The sequence below is a fragment of the Artemia franciscana genome, chromosome 13 (assembly GCF_032884065.1).
Source record: "Artemia franciscana chromosome 13, ASM3288406v1, whole genome shotgun sequence".
NCBI lineage: Eukaryota > Metazoa > Arthropoda > Branchiopoda > Anostraca > Artemiidae > Artemia > Artemia franciscana.
Window position 1 is genome coordinate 10,820,216 of NC_088875.1, and position 21,270 is coordinate 10,841,485.

General features: G+C 33.0%; 1 protein-coding gene across 1 annotated transcript in view; it reads left to right on the forward strand.

Annotated features, from left to right (window-relative positions):
* LOC136034507 (dual specificity mitogen-activated protein kinase kinase 1-like) overlaps nucleotides 1-21,270 on the forward strand; it is a 45,946-nt gene extending 24,676 nt beyond the window's left edge. The window contains exons 3-8 of the mRNA XM_065715727.1: nucleotides 2,185-2,297; nucleotides 3,282-3,393; nucleotides 5,629-5,805; nucleotides 8,982-9,174; nucleotides 11,789-11,970; nucleotides 16,495-21,270. Coding sequence (XP_065571799.1) covers nucleotides 2,185-2,297; nucleotides 3,282-3,393; nucleotides 5,629-5,805; nucleotides 8,982-9,174; nucleotides 11,789-11,970; nucleotides 16,495-16,578 — 861 coding nt within the window. The 3' untranslated portion in view covers nucleotides 16,579-21,270. The remainder of the gene's footprint in view (nucleotides 1-2,184; nucleotides 2,298-3,281; nucleotides 3,394-5,628; nucleotides 5,806-8,981; nucleotides 9,175-11,788; nucleotides 11,971-16,494) is intronic.

Here is a 21,270-nt window from a genome sequence, read left to right on the forward strand (position 1 = left end):
TTATTATTTCTTTCTAATTACCTTTTAATATTTTTTTTTCTCAATTCAGTATTTCTTTTCTAACTCATTCATCTTGAAGTGAAACCAGCAATAAAGATCAAATTTTATTCTTTTCATTATTTCCTTTCTTTTCAATTTATTATTTCTTTCTAATTACTTTTTAATTGGTTTTTCCAATTCAATATTTCTTTTCTAGCTCATTCATCTTGAAGTGAAACCAGCAATAAAGAGCAAATTTATTCTTTTCATTATTTCATTTCTTTTCAATTTATTATTTCTTTCTAATTACTTTTTAATTTTTTTTTTCAATTCAATATTTCTTTTCTAGCTCATTCATCTTGAAGTGAAACCAGCAATAAAGAGCAAATTTATTCTTTTCATTATTTCATTTCTTTTCAATTTATTATTTCTTTTTAATTACTTTTTGAATTTTTTTTCCAACTCAATATTTCTTTTCTAGCTCATTCATCTTGAAGTGAAACCAGCAATAAAGAGCAAATTGTATTCTTTTCGTTATTTCCTTTCTTTTCAATTTATTATTTCTTTCTAATTACCTTTTAATATTTTTTTTTTCAATTCAGTATTTCTTTTCTAACTCATTCATCTTGAAGTGAAACCAGCAATAAAGATCAAATTTTATTCTTTTCATTATTTCCTTTCTTTTCAATTTATTATTTCTTTCTAATTACTTTTTAATTGGTTTTTCCAATTCAATATTTCTTTTCTAGCTCATTCATCTTGAAGTGAAACCAGCAATAAAGAGCAAATTTATTCTTTTCATTATTTCATTTCTTTTCAATTTATTATTTCTTTCTAATTACTTTTTAATTTTTTTTTTCAATTCAATATTTCTTTTCTAGCTCATTCATCTTGAAGTGAAACCAGCAATAAAGAGCAAATTTATTCTTTTCATTATTTCATTTCTTTTCAATTTATTATTTCTTTTTAGTTACTTTTTGAATTTTTTTTCCAACTCAATATTTCTTTTCTAGCTCATTCATCTTGAAGTGAAACCAGCAATAAAGAGCAAATTGTATTCTTTTCGTTATTTCCTTTCTTTTCAATTTATTATTTCTTTCTAATTACCTTTTAATATTTTTTTTTCTCAATTCAGTATTTCTTTTCTAACTCATTCATCTTGAAGTGAAACCAGCAATAAAGATCAAATTTTATTCTTTTCATTATTTCCTTTCTTTTCAATTTATTATTTCTTTCCAATTACTTTTTAATTGGTTTTTCCAATTCAATATTTCTTTTCTAGCTCATTCATCTTGAAGTGAAACCAGCAATAAAGAGCAAATTTATTCTTTTCATTATTTCATTTCTTTTCAATTTATTATTTCTTTCTAATTACTTTTTAATTTTTTTTTTCAATTCAATATTTCTTTTCTAGCTCATTCATCTTGAAGTGAAACCAGCAATAAAGAGCAAATTTATTCTTTTCATTATTTCATTTCTTTTCAATTTATTATTTCTTTTTAATTACTTTTTGAATTTTTTTTCCAACTCAATATTTCTTTTCTAGCTCATTCATCTTGAAGTGAAACCAGCAATAAAGAGCAAATTTATTCTCTTCATTATTTCATTTCTTTTCAATTTATTATTTCTTTTTAAATACTTTTTAAATTTTTTTCCAATTCAGTATTTCTTTTCTAGCTCATTCATCTTGAAGTGAAACCAGCAATAAAGAGCAAATTTATTCTTTTCATTATTTCATTTCTTTTCAATTTATTATTTCTTTCTAATTACTTTTTATTTTTTTTTTTCAATTCAATATTTCTTTTCTAGCTCATTCATCTTGAAGTGAAACCAACAATAAAGAGTAAATTTATTCTTTTCATTATTTCATTTCTTTTCAATTTATTATTTCTTTCTAATTACTTTTTAATTTTTTTTTACAATTCAATATTTCTTTTCTAGCTCATTCATCTTGAAGTGAAACCAGCAATAAAGAGCAAATTTATTCTTTTCATTATTTCATTTCTTTTCAGTTTATTATTTCTTTTTAATTACTTTTTAAATTTTTTTTCCAATTCAATATTTCTTTTCTAGCTCATTCATCTTGAAGTGAAACCAGCAATAAAGAGCAAATTTATTCTTTTCATTATTTCATTTCTTTTCAGTTTATTATTTCTTTTTAATTACTTTTTAAATTTTTTTTCCAATTCAATATTTCTTTTCTAGCTCATTCATCTTGAAGTGAAACCAGCAATAAAGAAGCAGATTTTACGTGAATTAAAAGTTCTGCATCAGTGCAACTCCCCTTTTATTGTCGGCTTTTTTGGAGCATTCTATAGGTTAGTATTGAAGCTTCGTTCCAAATTATCCTTTATTCTGTTAGACAAACTACTCTTTTTCTTTATTCAAAACTTTTTTTCCTGTTTACCACAACCCTGTTTAGGTTGTTTCAAAACCTATGGGTTTTTTTCAAACCATACGGGGAAAGATTACTCTGTCACGAAACCCTTTTGTTTCTTGTATAATCTGGTCTTTTGAGGAACGTGGGCTGGAAGGGTTTAACAGATTTAGTAAAGGTCTGTTCAAATGCATTGGTAACCCGACGAAAAAAAAAAACAATCAGGAAGAGAGGAAAAGTATTTAAACAATGGGTACAAAAGTTTTTCTAAAAAGCCTAGATAACATACACTTGTACAGGCTAAGCATGTAAGCCAAGTGTATTTCTTGCCATGTATCTTCCGTTTTTTCTTAGTTTTGTACAAAGCATTACTTGTGTTGGATAAAATTGTTAGTACCGGATAAGAACCACCAAATCCCGAACTTTCGCGTGCTCAACAGTTGACATGTTTTCCACTTTCAAAAATGCTTGCTCATTTTTGCGCGACTTCAAGCAAAAAACCGATGGGCACCACAGCAAAACTAGAAAAATTCTTAGCCCCAAAAAACAGTCGGTGCTATGGGAAAAACCGATCGGTTTTTGGACGTTTCCCCTTGCGTCTAAACGGGCTATGAGTGGAGACTATAGGCTATGAGTCAAAGAGCATGGGTAACTCATAAGAATGGAAATTGGCGTTAGTGTTGGCAAGAACATTAGCGCTATCTAGCGTTGGGTGACACTTGGCATTTTAAGTTCTGTAATAGTTTTTCCGTCAGCCAATCGGTTTAATATTGCCGCCCACACCCCTCCCAAGGAAATGTGAGTTATTTGGACTGTGTGTAAAGACATTTTATTCTTCTCTAAAATACTCTCCGCTTCATCATGCCACGGGTGGTTCTTTTTTTCTTTTTCTTTTTTTTTTACTAACAACATATTATGTTTACAGTGAAGGTGAGATTAACATATGTATGGAATACATGGATGGTGGTTCGTTGGATCTTATTCTAAAAAGAGTTGGAAGGATACCAGAGCAAATTCTTGGAAAGATTACTGGTTCTGTGAGTACCGTTTCTTCTTGTTCTGCTTGGTTTTTCTTTATTGTCAAAAATGTTTGAAAATATACAGATTCAGATAGCTGTTGCTAAAATCTCGGATGCTTGCTCTCCTTCCCATAACAGCCTTAGATTCTTCCCATAAAGTGTTAAGTGCTGGTAGGGTTAGTCAAGTCAGCTACATGGAGTTAGCAGAGCTTGCGTGTGGTACATGTTGCAAGATACTGGCTGTTGACTATTAAAAAATGGGGAAGTTGGCCTCATCTAAGCAATTTTCCCACTTTACACATTGTATATACAGCTTCAGCTGAAAAATTATTCGATGATTTATATGTTATGCTTGCTGAAATTGATAGCTTTAAAGTGACTTAACTATATTTAAAAAATATCATTTATTAAAGAGTCAAACTTCAAAGGTATATTGTATGCTCTGAGCTCCAAACATTCTAGTATCTGTCAATATTTTGATAGCCCTTAAAGTATTTTAACTGTTCCGTAATTCTCAAATAACTTCGAAGACCACTCCGCCTTTCCATGACGAAAGTGTACTTTGTATACTTTGGCTAGTTTTTTAAAATTCTGGAAAGGATCGAACTTCCGTAGAGCAACAAAGTGGAGTTTATAATATCCCATGTACTTGTGGAAGCTCTTATGTGGGACGTACTAACCAAAATTTGAAGATGAGATTTCTACAACATCATAATTCTATTTCATCGTTCCTTAAAGCGAAATTCCAAACCTAAAGATTTCAAGTCGGCTCTATCGAACGTATTTATAACTATCTAAATCATTTTATTTTGTTTGAAATGTTTCTTTGATTTCTAGGGACCAAGGTTTTAAGCAAATTTTCAAGGAAACAATCGAAATTAAAAAAAAAATTATTCAAGAATAATTCCATAAACAAAGATACAGGTGAATTTGGATTGAATTCAATTTATGAAAATTTACTGAGGTCAAATAGAGTAAATCTTATTTCACCTAAGAGCAATGACCTCTGTTCACCTGATATGTCAGATAATTCTAATGAACCGGAACAGAAAAGGTCAAGGAGATTTGCTTCCGCTGTTGCATTGAAAAAAAAAGTAAGAGCAATAAACTATATATAATTAGTTTATTGGGTATAAATTTTGTTTGTTTTTATTGATGTCTTTTAGTTTTACTGCTGATGATGAACACGGTATATGTGTTCGAAATATCCAGTTAAGAATTTTATATCTGTTCACTGTCGATTAAAAGGTTTCATCCCTATTTTGAACTGTTATACTTCCGTAATTCTCATAAGCCATCGCCATCTAGCTAAAGTTTATTGGAACCAAATATGGTAAAATACACAGAGATGGCAATATTCAACCTTATCTTTAAGTGTTTTGAGAGAAATGATTTAACCTGATACATTTAACCAAGTATTAAATGCCGTATCAGCTGCTCTCTGAGTAAGGGCAGGAAAAGGAAAATGCTCAACTGTCAAACTGAAAAGTCTATAACTCATTAGAGAACAAGAGGAAGGAGAAGAAAAGAAGCCCCCATTACTGATGATAGGTATAAGGTCATTAGCTGCTCCTGCTGCAGTGTGATATTCAATTCAAAACGGCCGTTTTTAAGCTCTCAGTTTGCATTTTTGTCAGTATAAGCTTGCTCTCTTTTTTCTCTTTCTTTTGCTCTGAATTACTGTAGTTAGAGAACTTGATTCAACAAAAGTAAATATTCTTATTACTGGATATGTAGAAATATCTGCTATAGAGATTGAAGTTCACCCAATATAATTTACAGGGGGACTTGGCTCCTCAAAATTTCTTCTAAATAAAGTGTAGAATATTAGCCAAGAAAACGTTGCCTTGTCTGTGGAAACGCCAACTCTTCGTTCATATACGCTAAGCGCACACTCTTAAAACGCAATGTCTGTCTGTCAACCTTTTGTTAGGAACAAAGCAAACATGTTTGCACGTGTTTGGAAGAGTATGAAGGTACCCCCCTCCCCCTGCATCCTCGGTTAGTTTTGAGATACAACGTCAAAATTACCGAACACCGAAATACCAGGACCTGGACATTTTTGGTTTAATGTTTAAATACAACAACCCCCTTATTTATTTGCTGCTTGTGTGCTAAATTGATGTTCGCTAAGTTAATCGTAAATTAGTTGAACACTTTCTTTTATTAATTATTCAAGCGTTCTAATGCTTTTTACTGTCTTCTTTGAAATGGTTTACATTGCTAGTATTTTATCCATTCTGTTTTTTTAAGGTGTTGAAAGGCTTAGTCTATCTTAGAGAAAAGCATAAAATTATGCACAGAGATGTCAAACCTTCAAATATTTTAGTAAATACAAGAGGGGAGATCAAAATCTGCGACTTTGGTGTATCAGGTCAACTAATTGACTCCATGGCCAATTCGTTTGTTGGAACTAGAAGTTATATGTCTGTAAGTATCTAAATGCTTACTCTCTCTCTCTCTCTCTCTCTCTCTCTCTCTCTCTCTCTCTCTCTCTCTCTCTCTCTCTCTCTCTCTCTCTCTCCTCTCTCTCTCTCTCTCTCTCTCTCTCTCTCTCTCTCTCTCTCTCTCTCTCTCTCTCTCTCTCTCTCTCTCTATCTCTCTCTCTCTCTCTCTCTCTCTCTCTCCTCTCTCTCTCTCTATATATATATATATATATATAATGTATATATATATATATATATATATATATATATATATATATATATATATATATATATATATATATATATATATCTTGATCTCTCCATGGTCGATGCGACATAAATAGCTATTGAGTTTAATTCATATTGGAGTGATAATTCCTTGTATAAATTCATGTCAAATAGTTTTGTTAGCGATAGTAGCAATAACACTTTAATTAATATTGCCAACTTTTGCATTAATGTAAACTAAGATGTTTTTTTTTTTTTAAGTGATGCTCTTATTTCTCTGATCATACTTTTATGGTGATAGAACAGTGAGTTATATTGTGGTAGAGTGGTAATCTTTTGCTCAAACCCACGTAGAATTGCTTTATTACTGGTAATAGCAATAATTCTTTAATTTAATATTGGCAATCTCAAAATTACCAATGACTTTGACTTACATCCTGGATGTCCTTGTGAGTCGCGTTGGAGCCATCTCCTTCAGACGTTGACGAATCAGCTGTTAATGGTTTTGGCTGGAATTTACCATCGTATAACTACTTGTTTATATACTACGGAAAGGCAAAAATTAAACAACTATTAGTGAGAGAGGTGAGTGTGCGGGTTAAAGTCCTTATAATTTTAGTTGTTATAAGTATATCCTTTCATATCCATATATATCCTTTCGTATATCCTTCTTATATCCTTTCATATCCCATAATTTTAATGATATTGTGTCCTAGTAGACTCTTTTGTCGCTATACTTATAATCTTAGTGGTAATAGGTATATCTTTTGATATCCATACATATCCTTCTTATATCCTTTCCTATCACATAATCCTAGCGATATTGTGCCCTAGTAGACTCTCTTGTCGCTACACTTATAATCTTAGTGATTATAAGTATATCCTTTCATATCCATATATTCTTTCATATATCCTTCTGATATTCTTTCATATCACATAATCTTAGTGATATTGTGCCCTAGTAGACTCTTTTGTCGCTATACTTATAATCTTAGTGATTATATGTATATCCTTTCATATCCATTTATATCCCTTTATGTATCCTTCCCATATCCTTTCATATCACATAATCTTAGTGATATTGTACCCTAATGAACTCTTTTGTTGCTGTACTTACCACAATGAAAGACAGAACTGTAGATGTTGTTGCGCTGTGGAGGCTTGCACTCCATGCTACTTCAATTTAGATTGCTAGTGTTCGTGATATTCGTCTTTCTGAGTGCCGATTGTTTAAATATTTATGCAGTGGTTATATTAATAAAAATATTCCTGAATATGGCAGCAGAAGAAGCCATTGCTGGCCCGGTAAGCGTTTTTGTAAAGCAAGTGTTCCATTTCAGGACGGCTAGCGCCAACTATTATTGAAATTTAACACTTGCCACGATTAAAGACAGAAAATCTGTATCCCTCTGGTGTATATTATAAACACGGAGGTCCGTTTTTGCAGCGTTAAAGGAAAGTTCCAGAAGCTTCTTTGTCGAGATAAGAGAATCATATTGAAGTCGGTATACTGGACCTGATCAGCAGTACATCATCACAATTAACTCGTATCATCAAATTCAAATCGCTAAGGTCGGTTTATAGTCAATCATTAATCCTCCTGCTTACAACATTTGTCAAAATGTTGAAAATAAAAGGATCCAAGATTGAATCCTGTGTCAGGCCTCTACACAACCGTATTGGCCTGTGTAGAAGACTTTTATCAAATACCAATAAGAAAGTAGTGTAACCACATGGGTTGTAATACCGAAATCAGGGGGGGGGGAAATCACTTTAGAATGGAAAAATAAATTGAAAGTTGACAATATATCCACGATACATAACTATGCAGCATTTCCTAAGGCCTCAGTTTTTCTCAGAGTTCTCTATACAAGGTTATGAGCTAACCGACAATTCAGATGTCTACAAAAATCAAGCTATCTATAATCTAAAGCATATTTACATATTAAATTAGACAAAATCAGGGTTTCAGGTATCTTTACCAAAATACTAAATAGAGAATACTGCATGAATAAGCTTCTTTTTAAAAAAAAATTCTTTAAAAAAAAAGCTTCTTTTAAAAAGAAAATTCGCAAAACCGCTAAACCCAATAATGGTGGCATTTTATCTCTATTAATGTACAGCTGACTTAAAAGTTTCAAGCATTGGATCAACAAAGAATTATCATTCAGGAGATGATGCTGCGTTATACCGACCAAGCTGGGGGCTTTACGACGTTTGAGAAAACCAGAAATAACGAATTTACAATGGAATACCCCAAATAGCCTACCCCAAAATAAAAGGGATGTAAAATTGGATTATCTCTCATCACCCTGTCCATTCTGCCCCATCTCTCTTGATTTTTCTCTTTATTCAGTTTCATTTTGCCCTGCCAAAGAATGCTAATAAAGCAAAATCTGTCAGTTTGATTCTCTTTTAAATTTGCTAGTATTTAGATGATTCTTATTCACGTCTATTTCTTAGATCTTATTAGTGAGTGAATTGAAAAATTTATTAAGTTTGAACTTCTCTCCCCCCTCCTGCAAATTTCGTCTATAGTACTATAAAAGTACTATAAAGGTATTCTGTAGTACTATAAAAGTACCATAAAGTTGCTTTACAGTGGACTACAGAAAACTGATCCATTTCTGTTGATACTTAAATTATGCAAGCTTATCTTAGTTTTGACAAAATTTTTGAAGAAACCAAATTTCTGCTGGGGGGGCAAACTGGGGTCTGGGGGAAAGCAAACCAAGGTCTGGGAGAAAGAGTTAGGGTTACCGATTCGGTGACCCTATTTCATTTTGCTATAGTCCCATTCAGAAGATTAATTGAGCATATACGTTACAGTAATATAGGCTACTGCAGACATCCTGGCTTCCTCCTGGTTTGGTTACGTGATTGGATTGTATTTAATTAGGTGTTTATTTTAAACAATTTAAATTTGTTAGTAGTTATTTTTTTCTCTTTTAGCCAGAGCGTTTACAGGGGACAAACTATTCAGTACAGAGTGATATATGGTCACTAGGATTGTCTCTTGTGGAAATGGCAATTGGAGTGTACCCAATTCCACCTCCAGATGCCCAGTCTCTAGCTGCCGTATTTGGGTCAAAAGTTAGTGATGACCCTGAAAATTCATCACTGCCAATTCGTTCTCCACGGTCTGGTAAATAACTGTTAGCTTCTCAGTCCAGAATGAATAGGGATCTAATAAGAGAGGAAACTCAATTTTGATGTACAAAAAATAGCCACCGTCATCTTGCGTTACTTGGCAAAATATAAGTTAATTATGCAAACTACAAGCTCAGCTGGGTCCCCTATAAGCTCACTTTTGGGGCTACAATATCTAATGTATTTGTTTTTCTTTTTTTTACTCTGTCACTTTTTGTTCTTTTTTATTATTTTTTAGTTTTTTCATATTACTAATAAGATGAAATGAAACTTATAAAAAAAAACTGTTTTTCCCCTTTCCCAGTTTTTTATTTAGCTTTGGCACTGTCCAAAGATGAAAGAAATGTGTTTTTCCAAAATGGAACAATAAATAACTTGTTTCTTTGTTGTTGTTTTTTTTTTTTACTAGTTTATGTTCTCCATTTATTTGTCGTATTTTAATTAAGTATTTTATTTGTTGATGGTAGACAGAAATGGCCAACGCCATCTTGTCTTACGCAGCAAAATTTAATTTGATTTTGCAAGCCTATTTAAGAGAACTTTTTTTCCCTCCCCCTTTTTTATTTTGCTTTGACATTGTCTCAAGATGATAAAACAGCTTTTTCTAAAAAGGGAACAATAAATAAATTTGTACAGTTTTTTTTGACTAGTTTATGGTCTCCATTAATTATTTTATTATGTGTAAAAAAGAAAGAATTTAAACAAGGGAAGAATATGTCTTCTTTCATAAGTTCTCAGTTTGGATCTAGATAAACTTTGATTTTTAATTGGAATCCAGATTTTAATAGTAATAAAATTAAGCTTGTTTCTGATTATATTTTTTTTTTCTGTGTGGTGCCTTGCAGTGTCAGTTGCACCTGTATGTGTGGTTCCTATTAAACTCATATTAAAGTGCCATTCTAAATCCAAATTTGGATAATTAGAATTTGACTTGTAAATTGACTTGTGAAGAACACTGGCATGCTAAAAGCCCGTAGATATAGCAATTTCGTTTCAAATGCAGTTTTATAATGTTTCAGCGCCCCACTAGCTGTGACAGAAAAAAAATAGACATACCACTGCATCCCCTATGAAAAGAGGACTTCCCTCGGTGCTCAAGAATGGGGACTAATTCTTCTAAAAAGGGTTTTTGGCTCTGATGATTGGTGCCGAATGGTGCAGATTTAATTTTGATCTGACACCATTTTGTGGAGTTTCAGGCTATTTCTAGAAATTCCCTTAAATTTGTTTTTGCCATGGACTTTTATCATTAAGATTACTCGACATGAAAGTTACCATCCTGGATCAGTTGATGATTCTTTCTCACTTGGCAGTTAAAAAAAATAATATTTTTTTATCTTTTCGGAGCCTTTTACCTGCTCAGCTGTGGTAGCTAAAAAATTAAAGTTAATTTAATGGGCTAAGAATTGTTATTTACTTGGTCGCTCCTAAGGGGCTAACCATTATTTGATTAAATCTTGTTGGTTCTACTATTCAGTTAATTTTCAAAAATTTTATTTTGAAGAAACTGTCACTGTATTTTCCCAGATGATCACGGTTAGGCATGCCAGTACAGGAAACAATTGTGATGCTTCCTTATCTAAGGAAATTCTCTCAGCGATGGTGCTAAGGGCTTTTTCCATGAATGTTAATTAAAAAAAAACTCTTAATACAAAAAGTAGTTTAAGTCTGTAAAGATAATTCTCATGGGAATCTTTATGCTGGCCAGGGAGGGGGGCAGGGTAGGCCTCCCTGTCTCCCTCCTCCATTCTCTCCTCGTCCATTTCTTCATCTAGAAGTCAAAACAAAAAAGTGCACTGTTTTGAAGAATAGGTAAACGCATGAAGCTTGGATGTAATCGTTATTATTGCAGAATTTACTCGAAGAGATATATTTCTATAGAAATAATAAAAAAGGTAAACGATGTAGAAATAGAAATATGAAAAACAACAATGTAGAAACATAGATAATGTAGAAAAGCAGAAAGTAGAAAAATTAAAATATTGAAATATGAAAGCGGAGGGAGACGATTAAAACTTAAAGGCTGGGGAATCTATTCTTTTCGGCTATTGTAAGATAACTTTGATACAGCGATAAAAGCTCAACACTAATACGTTTAATATATTTAGTGTCAAGATGTTTACACGTCTAATAGTAATACTTAAATAATGCAATTGGAAGGGATATAATTTACTATAACCTAACCTGTCATCATTAAACCTTGGATTAAACTGAAAAAGTTAGAGGGCAATGCTTTCTTTTCAAAAAAGGTGCACTTTTTTGAAAGTCAACATTCACCGATAACCGGTTTTTGGACGTTCACGGTAACACATACGCATATTAAAATATGTTTACATATATTACTTTTAGGTCAGTATTTAACAGGTGGAAATATTTTTGGTTAAATTATTTTTAAATATATTATTTTTAGGTCTGTGTGTAACAGGTGGAGGTACTCTTGGTCCAATCATTGTTTTTGAGCTTCTCGATTACAGTGTGAAGGAACGTCTCGCAACAGTCTGTTGCGAGATGTTGCGAATTGTGTGTAATGTCAGTAAGAAGTACTTGACGAGAGGAAGATTAAAAACTGAATCTTTACTACATTTACATACAATATATCTTACTTTTAGGTCAATATGGAACAGGTGGAAGCACTCCTCGTCCGATGGCCATTTTTGAGCTTCTTGATTACATTGTAAATGAACCGCCTCCGAAATTGCCCTCTGGGGTGTTCACGAATCAATTCAAAGATTTTGTAGACCGATGTTTAAAGAAGAATCCAGCTGAAAGGGCGGATTTGAAGTCGTTGATGGTAAGTCCATTTTCGATGTTTTTTATTTGAATATTAGTGACTAATAAGTCAAGATAACTCTAATACACAATGTTATTTTTATAACGAATCCCCTGTTATTTCTATGGCAAACAGGGCCTCCCCTGTTTTACAAAATCAGGTTCGAACCTGTCCTCGTCCCCATCCTCCAAATGGTAAGTTTTCTGGATTTTTTTTTTTGCTTTTGAAGATCATACACTTATATTTTTATGTGTATGATTTTTATGTTTTATTAAGTTTTTATGTTTTAAGTGTAATATACACTTAAATTTTATAAAAATTAAATTTTTATGTATACACTTAAAATTTTTATGTTAGTTATGCTATAGGCATGTATGCGCCATATTGTTTCAATAGGGGAGTTGAAAATATTTTTTTAGTTTTTTCTCTTAATCCCTGTTTTGTGTGTATGTTTCTTGTTGTGCGTGTGTTCCTTCTTTTAATATGTACTTAATCTTGGTAATTATGTTTACTTATGGCTAATAAAAATTGTTCAGTTATTCAATCATTCAACAAAAATAAACTTTGAGCATAAATAATTAGAATCGTTGTGGAGGAAAATTCTAATAAGAAAAAAAGTATGTCCGTATCAGTTTTTGCGGGAAAGAAAATTCGTACCTTTGCTGTCTCAAAGACTATTGAAGTCAAATTATGTAAAAAATGCAGCCCAAGTAGAAAAATCACTTTTCTTCTTTTTTAGGTTAATTAAAAAAGAAATCCACAAACGAAAGAGTAAAGAACAATTTTAAAACAAGGATGAGCAGAAATAAACTCAAATAATTTTTCAAGCGTAAAACGGCTATAAAGAACTATTAATAAATATATGAAACCCAAAACAAACATAAATTAAAATAAATAGCCAGGTCAAACCTATAATGAGCAGAAACTACCACAAAGAGAAGTATGGCTGACTCCCCCTGTTCTTTCTAAAGACCAGAATCTAATCTTTAATTTACTGAAAATTTTTATATTTCTAGCTTTTTTTATTTCTCGTAGTATAAGCAAAAAAGCACCATAATAACCGAGATTACTGAAAAGAACAAATGAATGTGGGTTTACTGTTTAATACATGCTGATATTCATTTCTGAATGTTTCAGCTATTTTGGATTTATTAATGCTATAAAAGAAAAAGTGCTTGAAACTCATTATGTTTTCAGTAAATTGCAAATTACGTTTTGGTCTTTAGAAGGAATAGTTGACGTTAGTCCTACTCTTCTTTGTGGTAGTTTCTGTCCGTTCAAAGTTGAAGTTCTTATTTATTGTAATTTCTGTTTGTTTTTGGATTTATATATTTATTGATAGTGATTTATGGTCGTTGTACGCTTGGAATGCTATTATATCTTTCCTTTGTTACTTAATTCAGTGTAATCACGTCACTTTTTTTTTAGACGCGTTTCTTAATGTTTGGTTACCATGGACAATGGTTGGTCCTTTACTAGGCTGCAGCTACCTCTGCAATCATGATTTCTTTTAAAAAGAGCCATTAAACATCTCTCAATGATGTCCCAGTGTCTGCTAGCAGTGAAGCAAAAAATAAAAGGGAAAAAAATAGGACACATTAGTGCTACCCATGAAAAAGTGATTTTCCTTGTCGTTCAAGCCAGGGGATTATAAGTTTCTTGCATAGGGTTTTCGGCAATGGCGATTCCAACAGTGTATTTGTTTTGATCCGGCGCTACTTTTTAAGAGTTTGAGACTATTTTTTGAAACTCCCATAAGATTGTTTTCGAAATAACATTCTTCTGTTGAGAATAACTTAGATAATGATTGCTATTTTTGAATCAGCTACAAGTGGGATTTTTGTTTTCTCACTATCCAGTTGGACCCATGATTGCTGATGCACCTTTTTGACAGCCTACTTACACATACTGTGTTTTGGTTTAGTTCAACTTTTGCTAAAATTTTCACCTTATACCCTTAGCCTTCAACATTTCCTGTAGAATAGTAGTAGTGTTAGTAGCAGTAGTAATATGTGCATAATGCTGCTTGTTAGTTCCACATCCCCCTCAACACGCCCTGAGACTTTCAACATAACACCCTAAGAAATTCCATGGATAGTGCTGACGCACTTTTTTGACAACCTGCATGCACATAGTGTGTTCTGATTTAGTTCAACATTCCCTGGAAGTTTCACCTTAATACCCATAACCTTAATGGTAGCAGTAGGAGTAGTAGTAGCAGCAGTTAAAGTAGAAATAGAATGCACATAGTGCCTTACGGTTAGTTTAGATCCCTCAATATACACTTTAAGATTCAACTTAATGCTCTTAGCTGTTCCTGAAATATTGCTGATACACCCTTTTGACAACCAGCATGCCCATGGTGTGCTTTGATTTATTTCAACCCTTCCTGAATGTTTCCTGAAATTTTCACCTTAATAACCCTAGCCTTAGTAGTACTAGTATTCGTGGTAGTAGTAGTAGTAGTAGCGTGTACATATTACTTTTTGGTCAATTGACCCCCCCCCCCCTTCATCATGTCTTGTAAGTTTCAACTTAATATCCTAAGCCGTTCTTGAGATATGCTTTGTTGGCAACCTTCGTGCACACAGTGTATTTTGATTTAGCTCAACAGTCCTCTCAACGTTTCCCGAAAGCTTTACTTTAGTGCCCTTAGTCTTATGGTCTCCTTTGGACTCAAACCATAGATTCCATGATTTCTTGGACTTGCTTCGTGGAAAAGCTTATTGTTAGTAGCGTAATTCACGTGATTCGCTGTGAACTCTGTGAAATTGATATAGAAATAAGAGACGCGCAAATATTACAACGCTATCGCACTGCCTCATAGTGTTTATGCTATGTATTTCTGGGAAATATTCACTAAAACTGATAAAGCAAAAATCCGTTTTATTTTTCTTTCCATATAACGCGTAAATGTTAAAACGCTGTGTTTTTTAATTTCTGGAAGATATTCACCGAAACTGACAAAGCAAAATTTGTTTATTTTTTTTTCTTTTCGTCAGATATTTGCTACACAAAGTTATATAACCAGATATAACATGCAACTATTGAAACGTTGTGGCGCTGCCTCATATTCTTTATGCTATGTTTTCTGGAAGATGCTCACTAACACTGATAAATATAAAATCAGTTCTATTGTTTCTTCCATTTCGCTGCACAACTACCAGGTATTTGCTACACAACCTTATATCACCAGATATAACGCGCAAATATTACAACTTTGTGGCACTGCCTCATATTCTTTATACTTTGTTTTTCTGGAAGATGTACACTGAAACTGACAAAGCAAAACCTGTTCTGTTTTTTTTTCTTCCATTTTGCCAGATATTTGCTACACAATGTTATATCACCAAATATAACGCGTAAATATTGCAACGTTGTGGCACTGCCTCATATTCTTTATGCTATGTTTCTTGGAAGATGTTCACCAAAACTGATAAAGCAAAAAACCGTTCTATTTTTTCTTCCGGTTTCGCAACACAACCACCAGGTGTTTGCTACACAAATTTTGTATCACCAGATATAACGCCCAAGTGTTACGACACTGTTGCACTGCCTCATATTCTTTATGCTTTGTATTTATGGCTGATATTCACTGAAACTGACTTAGCAAAATCCGTTCTCTTTTTTTTCTTCCACTTCGCCAGATATTTCCTTAACAACGATATATCACCAAATATAACGCGCAAATATTGCATTGTTGTGACACTGCCTCATATTGCCGCTATGCACTGCCACTAATACTGATAAATCAAAAATTCGTTCAATTTTTTTTTATTTCGCTGCACAACTACCAGGTATTCGCTACACTACTTTATATCACCCGATTTAACGCGCAAATGTACAACTACAATGACACTGTCTCATATTCTTTATGCTTTGTATTTTTGGAAGATATTTACTGAAACTGACAAAGGAAAATCCGTTCTGTTTTTGTTTTTTTCTTCCATTTCGCCAGACATTTGCTACACAAGGTTATATCACCAGATATAACGTGCAAATATTGCAACGCTGTGGCACTGCCTCATATTTGTTGTGCTATGTTTCCTGGGAGATGTTCACTAAAACTGATAAATGAAAAATCCGTTCTGTTTTTTTTTTTTTTTTTTCGCCAGATATTTGCTTGTCAAAGTTATATCACCAGATGTAACGCGCAAATATTGCAACGTTGTGGCACTGCCTCATATTCTTTATGCTATGTTTCCTGGAAGAAGTTCACTAAAACTGATAAAGCGAAAGTCCGTTCTATTATTTTTTTTTATTTTTTATTTATGAGCACTAAAATCAAGATTGAGTAATAAACATGACAGCATAAATCCAAAAAAAAGTCACAGTTTCAAAACGCGGGAAAACAGCAGGTCAATTGTCGAACAACTTGGAGACTGGTTTTGATCTCCTACCGTTGTTGTTGTTGTTGTTAATATTGTTGCCGTTGTTTTGTAAATGTAGATTGTGTTGTTTTCTCTTATTTATTGCTTTGTCTTTTTTTGGCTATTGGATATCAGTTTTAAATAAATAGTAAAATAAGCTTCTTTATTTTTTCAGGTACATCCATGGATTACAAAATCTGAATGTGAACAAGTCGATATTGCCGGATGGGTTTCTAAAACCCTTGAATTTCAAGATTAGTTTATAACTATCCCTACTATCATATAACTATAACTATCCCTATCACTTTTCACCTGGTAATAATCTGGTTTTTGCATATACATCATTTGCGGTGTCTGGCTTTTTTCTTTCTATTTACTTTATTCCTTCTCTAATCAACTCAGAAAATGTTGTATGAGTAGGATCGTTTCTATGTATTACATTAAGGGTATTTGGTTATCCCCGTAGAAGTATCTTACTTTCCCACTTGGTACCAAAGATTTTAAGCAGTTCAAAAAGAAATATTGTCCCATCTCGCTTGGCGGTGGAAGAAATTTCGGCTAGCAACCAAAATTTCTTTGGGTACAATAAAAGGTAAGTAATCAAGTTCACTGACCATTTCAATTATTTAGAGATTTAGTCAGAGTAAGTGACTTATTGACATAGAATATTTTAAGCAGGCTGTGTGCAATGCTTTAAGTCCTGTAGGGCTGCAGTACGTTCGATCTCAGCCTAGTAATACTGGATTAGAGTTCGAACCTTGGTGTAGCAACATATTGAAGGGCTTGGAATTTAATTCTGGTGATAACATAATGCGAAAGCATCACTATATTATTCCAAACAAGAAGAAGAAAGTATACTTTAATTTTGAGATTCTTACCTTCAGTATGCTCCAAGCCACTCTGGTATAACTGGTAACCATCAGGTGGATGAAATTGCAAAAAATGCTTTAAATATTGACCAGCCAAGTGGGAGACAAATCCTCATTGGAGACATACCGCTGGAGATCATCAGAGGTATTCTTAAATAAGAATAATCCAATCTTACCTCCCTTCCTCAATAACCACCTTTCTAAAATTTATCATAGAATTTGGTCTGACTCAAATGAGCTAAATCTTCAGGCGTTTTTATATCAGTTCCCTAATTCAAGTGGCTCAGTTCCCGCTTCTGCTCTTTGCAGGTATTGTAATTTAAAAAATGAAACAGTTGAAGAACTCAACGTTTATCCTCTTATATTTCAACTCCTAGAATCAAAACATTTACCGAAAGAAATCTGAGCCGATTCAAGATAAATAAGAATCAGCCAATTCAGTAGCTCTGTTCATAGACTGAATGACTGAATCAACTGAATCAAATGACTGAATGACTGAATCTCATAGACTGAATGAAAAGGAAAAGGGCTGAACAGTCTCGACTGAAAAGTCCTCGTTAGCTGAAACAGAAGAAGAAGAAGAGAAATGAGGGCTCATAGAGTCCTATTTATGAAACCTTTTGTAACTTGTTTGATTGCTATTGATAGTTGCTATTGAAATGAGACAACTAATATGTAAAGTTCATTGTCTGTGTGATCCACTTTCTTTGTGTCATTTTCCGATTAATCTTCTTAGATGTGGACTGCTTGAAATATTCTATGTCAGTAAAACCTTAATCCGACTGTATATCTAAAAGAACAGAGCTGGTGAGTTTCCTTGATTGCTTACCTTTTTTTTCCATTGTAAGGTAACTCTCGAATTCATTTGTGGTTCTGGAATAGTTGAAAATAACCCAGAGGTAACTATAAGAAGACAGTTTCTTTCACCCACTCTACCAAACTGCCAAAAAAGCGGAATATCAAGAAAAAAGGGAACAAATAAACCAGTAAAACAACATCGACAAAAAAGCAACACTGTGGAAATGGCGGCAAAAAGAAAAACAAACGAGAAGGTAAAATCCAAACAAAAAAAAAGCTTGATTGTGGAATGAGTGCGACTAGACTGCAGAAAGGCCCTTTGGACAGTTCTGACCATGTTTGGCTAGATTTGGACAAATTTGGCCAGTTAGACAAATTTTCGTAGGTTGTCTTACATAATTATGATATAAGAAGATGAGTAATTGCCAGTAATTTTTTGTCACGATAAAGTCATATTTGCCGTAATATCTTACAGTAGCGTCATATTTGGCTATTTTTCGGATAAATTTGGCCAGTCAGACATGTTTCTCAGTTTATCAAATAGTTTTGGTCAGTTTTTCCCCATATTTGGCTAAATATGGACAAATCTGGTCAGTCAGACAAATTTGTACAGTTTATTTAGTAGTATGATGATTATATCAGTAATGATGATATCAGTAGATCAGTAATAGGCAATAATTTTCTTTTTATGACAACACCATTTTTGAAGTTATATCTTACAATAACGTCATATTTGGCTCTTTTTGGACATGTTTGGAGATCAGTTGGCAATAATTTGCTATTATGATAACGTCATATTCTTTGATAACGTCATATTTGGCTAAATTTTGACGGATTTGGCCAGTCAGACATATTTACACAGTTTATCAAATAGTTGCATAAGCGAGATTATTAAACCAGTACATCAGTAATTGGCAATAATTTTCCTATAACGGTTGCGTCAAGCACAGCCCATATGAAACATTATCAAGGTCTTGTCTTAAATTTTATCTAAGACTTTGACTTTTAAGATTTATATTCCCTCTGAAATGTGTGATTTTCAGGTAATTCCACAACTATAGTTTGTACGAAAATTAGAATTAGATTCATTAGTTTCAGATTTATTTATCAATTATGTTCTTTTTATTTATTATGATTTTAGTTTTATCAAATTTCATTACTGTTACTAATAAAACTAGAACAATCCCAATGAGGTAGGAAGAGCAAGTGTGATTCCCAATCGCCTTAAGATTTATGTTCCCTTTCAAACATACAATTTTGCGACAAGCCTCCAGGTGTAACTTGGACCAAAGAACAATATTTTTATAACATTGCTATTGACGTCAATTCAAAAAAAAAATAATAGGAGGAGACAGAAGATGTATTCAAAATTTGGGAAAAGGTGGGTCGTTTTATTGCTCTTCAAATTTCCAACGAAACTACTGAAAGAAATTGCAGTAAAAATGATATTTTTCAATATCTTAGGATTGGGGGGGCAAGTCCCCCCTTCCATTGACGTCCCTGATGATTTGACTCATTAGTTCCTGAAAAATCTATTTACAGAACCCGACTTGTTACAGTTAATAGAGACTTATGGAATGATAGCAAAGCTATTATCGTTGAAACGTTACACGTTAGATCTTTTCTTGGACAATGGTTTAAACTTGCTGTTTCCAGCAAGTTTAAATCCAGCCCTTATGCATAGGGGTGGTTTGACTGTTGTCAGGGGAGGCTTTCGCTCTTTGCGTGTATTGATGATAGTCATTTTCCAAGTGTAGGCTGCTGTCTATTTGGAAATCGTGTTACTCCTTTTCTAGATTCTAAAAAACCTGGGAAAGAAGAGCGTTCTCAAAGACGGTGAGAGCGTAGCTGAGTCCCTTCCCTAAAAAAAAAGAAGATTGCAAAAGCCCAAGATTCAAGTTATGCCCTTGGTACGTCCATAGGTTGCTCTTGGTACGGCCTTGGTAACGTTCTTAGTTAAAAATAGCCCTAAAGATAAAAATTTCCAAGTCTTGCAAATTTGTCGTTTTGTACTTGGGCACTTCTCAATTATTAACCTAAAAGTGAAAATTTGGTCGACACATCCTCTACCTTTTCTAAAGCCGCACTGTTCTTCTCTTAAAACTTTGCTTCTAGTAACTCTTGCTTATAGTAATCAAAATTATACGTAATTTCATTCTGAGGCTATGGTATGCGTGCATCCTCAAAAAATAGCTGAAAATGTTCTCTGGAATCCGTAAATGAAGCCCCGCCCCTAGGCACCTTGTAATTGATAACTACGAAACTTTTAACGAATACCTGCTCGGAGTTGTCCAATATCGGCATCTTTATACTAATAAACTGTAATGAGACATGCAACTTCTTAAGTTTTCCGCGTTTTTCTTAATGTGAAACAGGACACTAATCAGTAATATAAGCGCAATGATCGCTTATTGTAAAGAAAAGCATTATACTGGCGTAAGCTAATAGTTTTAGTGCCGAATTCTTTATTTCCTAGAATTCTTAGGAATTTTTCTCAATTTCTAACGTCACTGTTTTCTTCTTTTCTTCATAACTTATATTTAAGGATAGATCATTTCGAACTTCTTGGATGCAAATTACTGAGGTACCTGTCTCCATTGGCTGCTTCAAATAACAATTTACTTCATGTAACCTAACAACTGAGTAAATTGACTAACAGGAAAACTAGTTTTATCGTAATTCCTATGAACTTCATATATGCTTTTCATTCCACAATTGCTCTATGAAAACAGTGGCTTACGTCAAATACATAATCCCTAAAAGAACTGTAATATAAATATATAAGTTCTAATCTCTATTTGCCTTGAAACATTTCCTTTAGTGGAATAAAGTTTTAGATAGATCAACGGTATCAAAGTATTTAAATTCTTGTCTGTGATTTTGTAGTGTATTTCATTGCCGTATAGCTATTTTGATTCCAATCGGCATTTTTTGTTGCTCTCACGCCTTAACGTCGCATCTGAAATCTCACATTTCTAAAGAAATGGCAAAAACCCTTTGCTAAGCTATTCCCAAAGGGATGGTCAGTAGGGAAATGTATTTTCAATGGTTCTTTGTTCCTTTTGATCCACTTTTCCCTCCAGGCCCTCCCTTTTAGAGCAGCTTAGCAAACGGTCTTAGTCGATTTTTTTAAAAGTGTGAAATTTTCAGGTACCATCTTGAGGCATGACTGTAATAGTTTGTAAATGTAATTTTCGTGCTACTGAGTACATCGTGTCAATTTGATATTAAATTTTAATGATTGTTTAGATTTTGAGAATAAATGTATATATAAATGTTTAAAA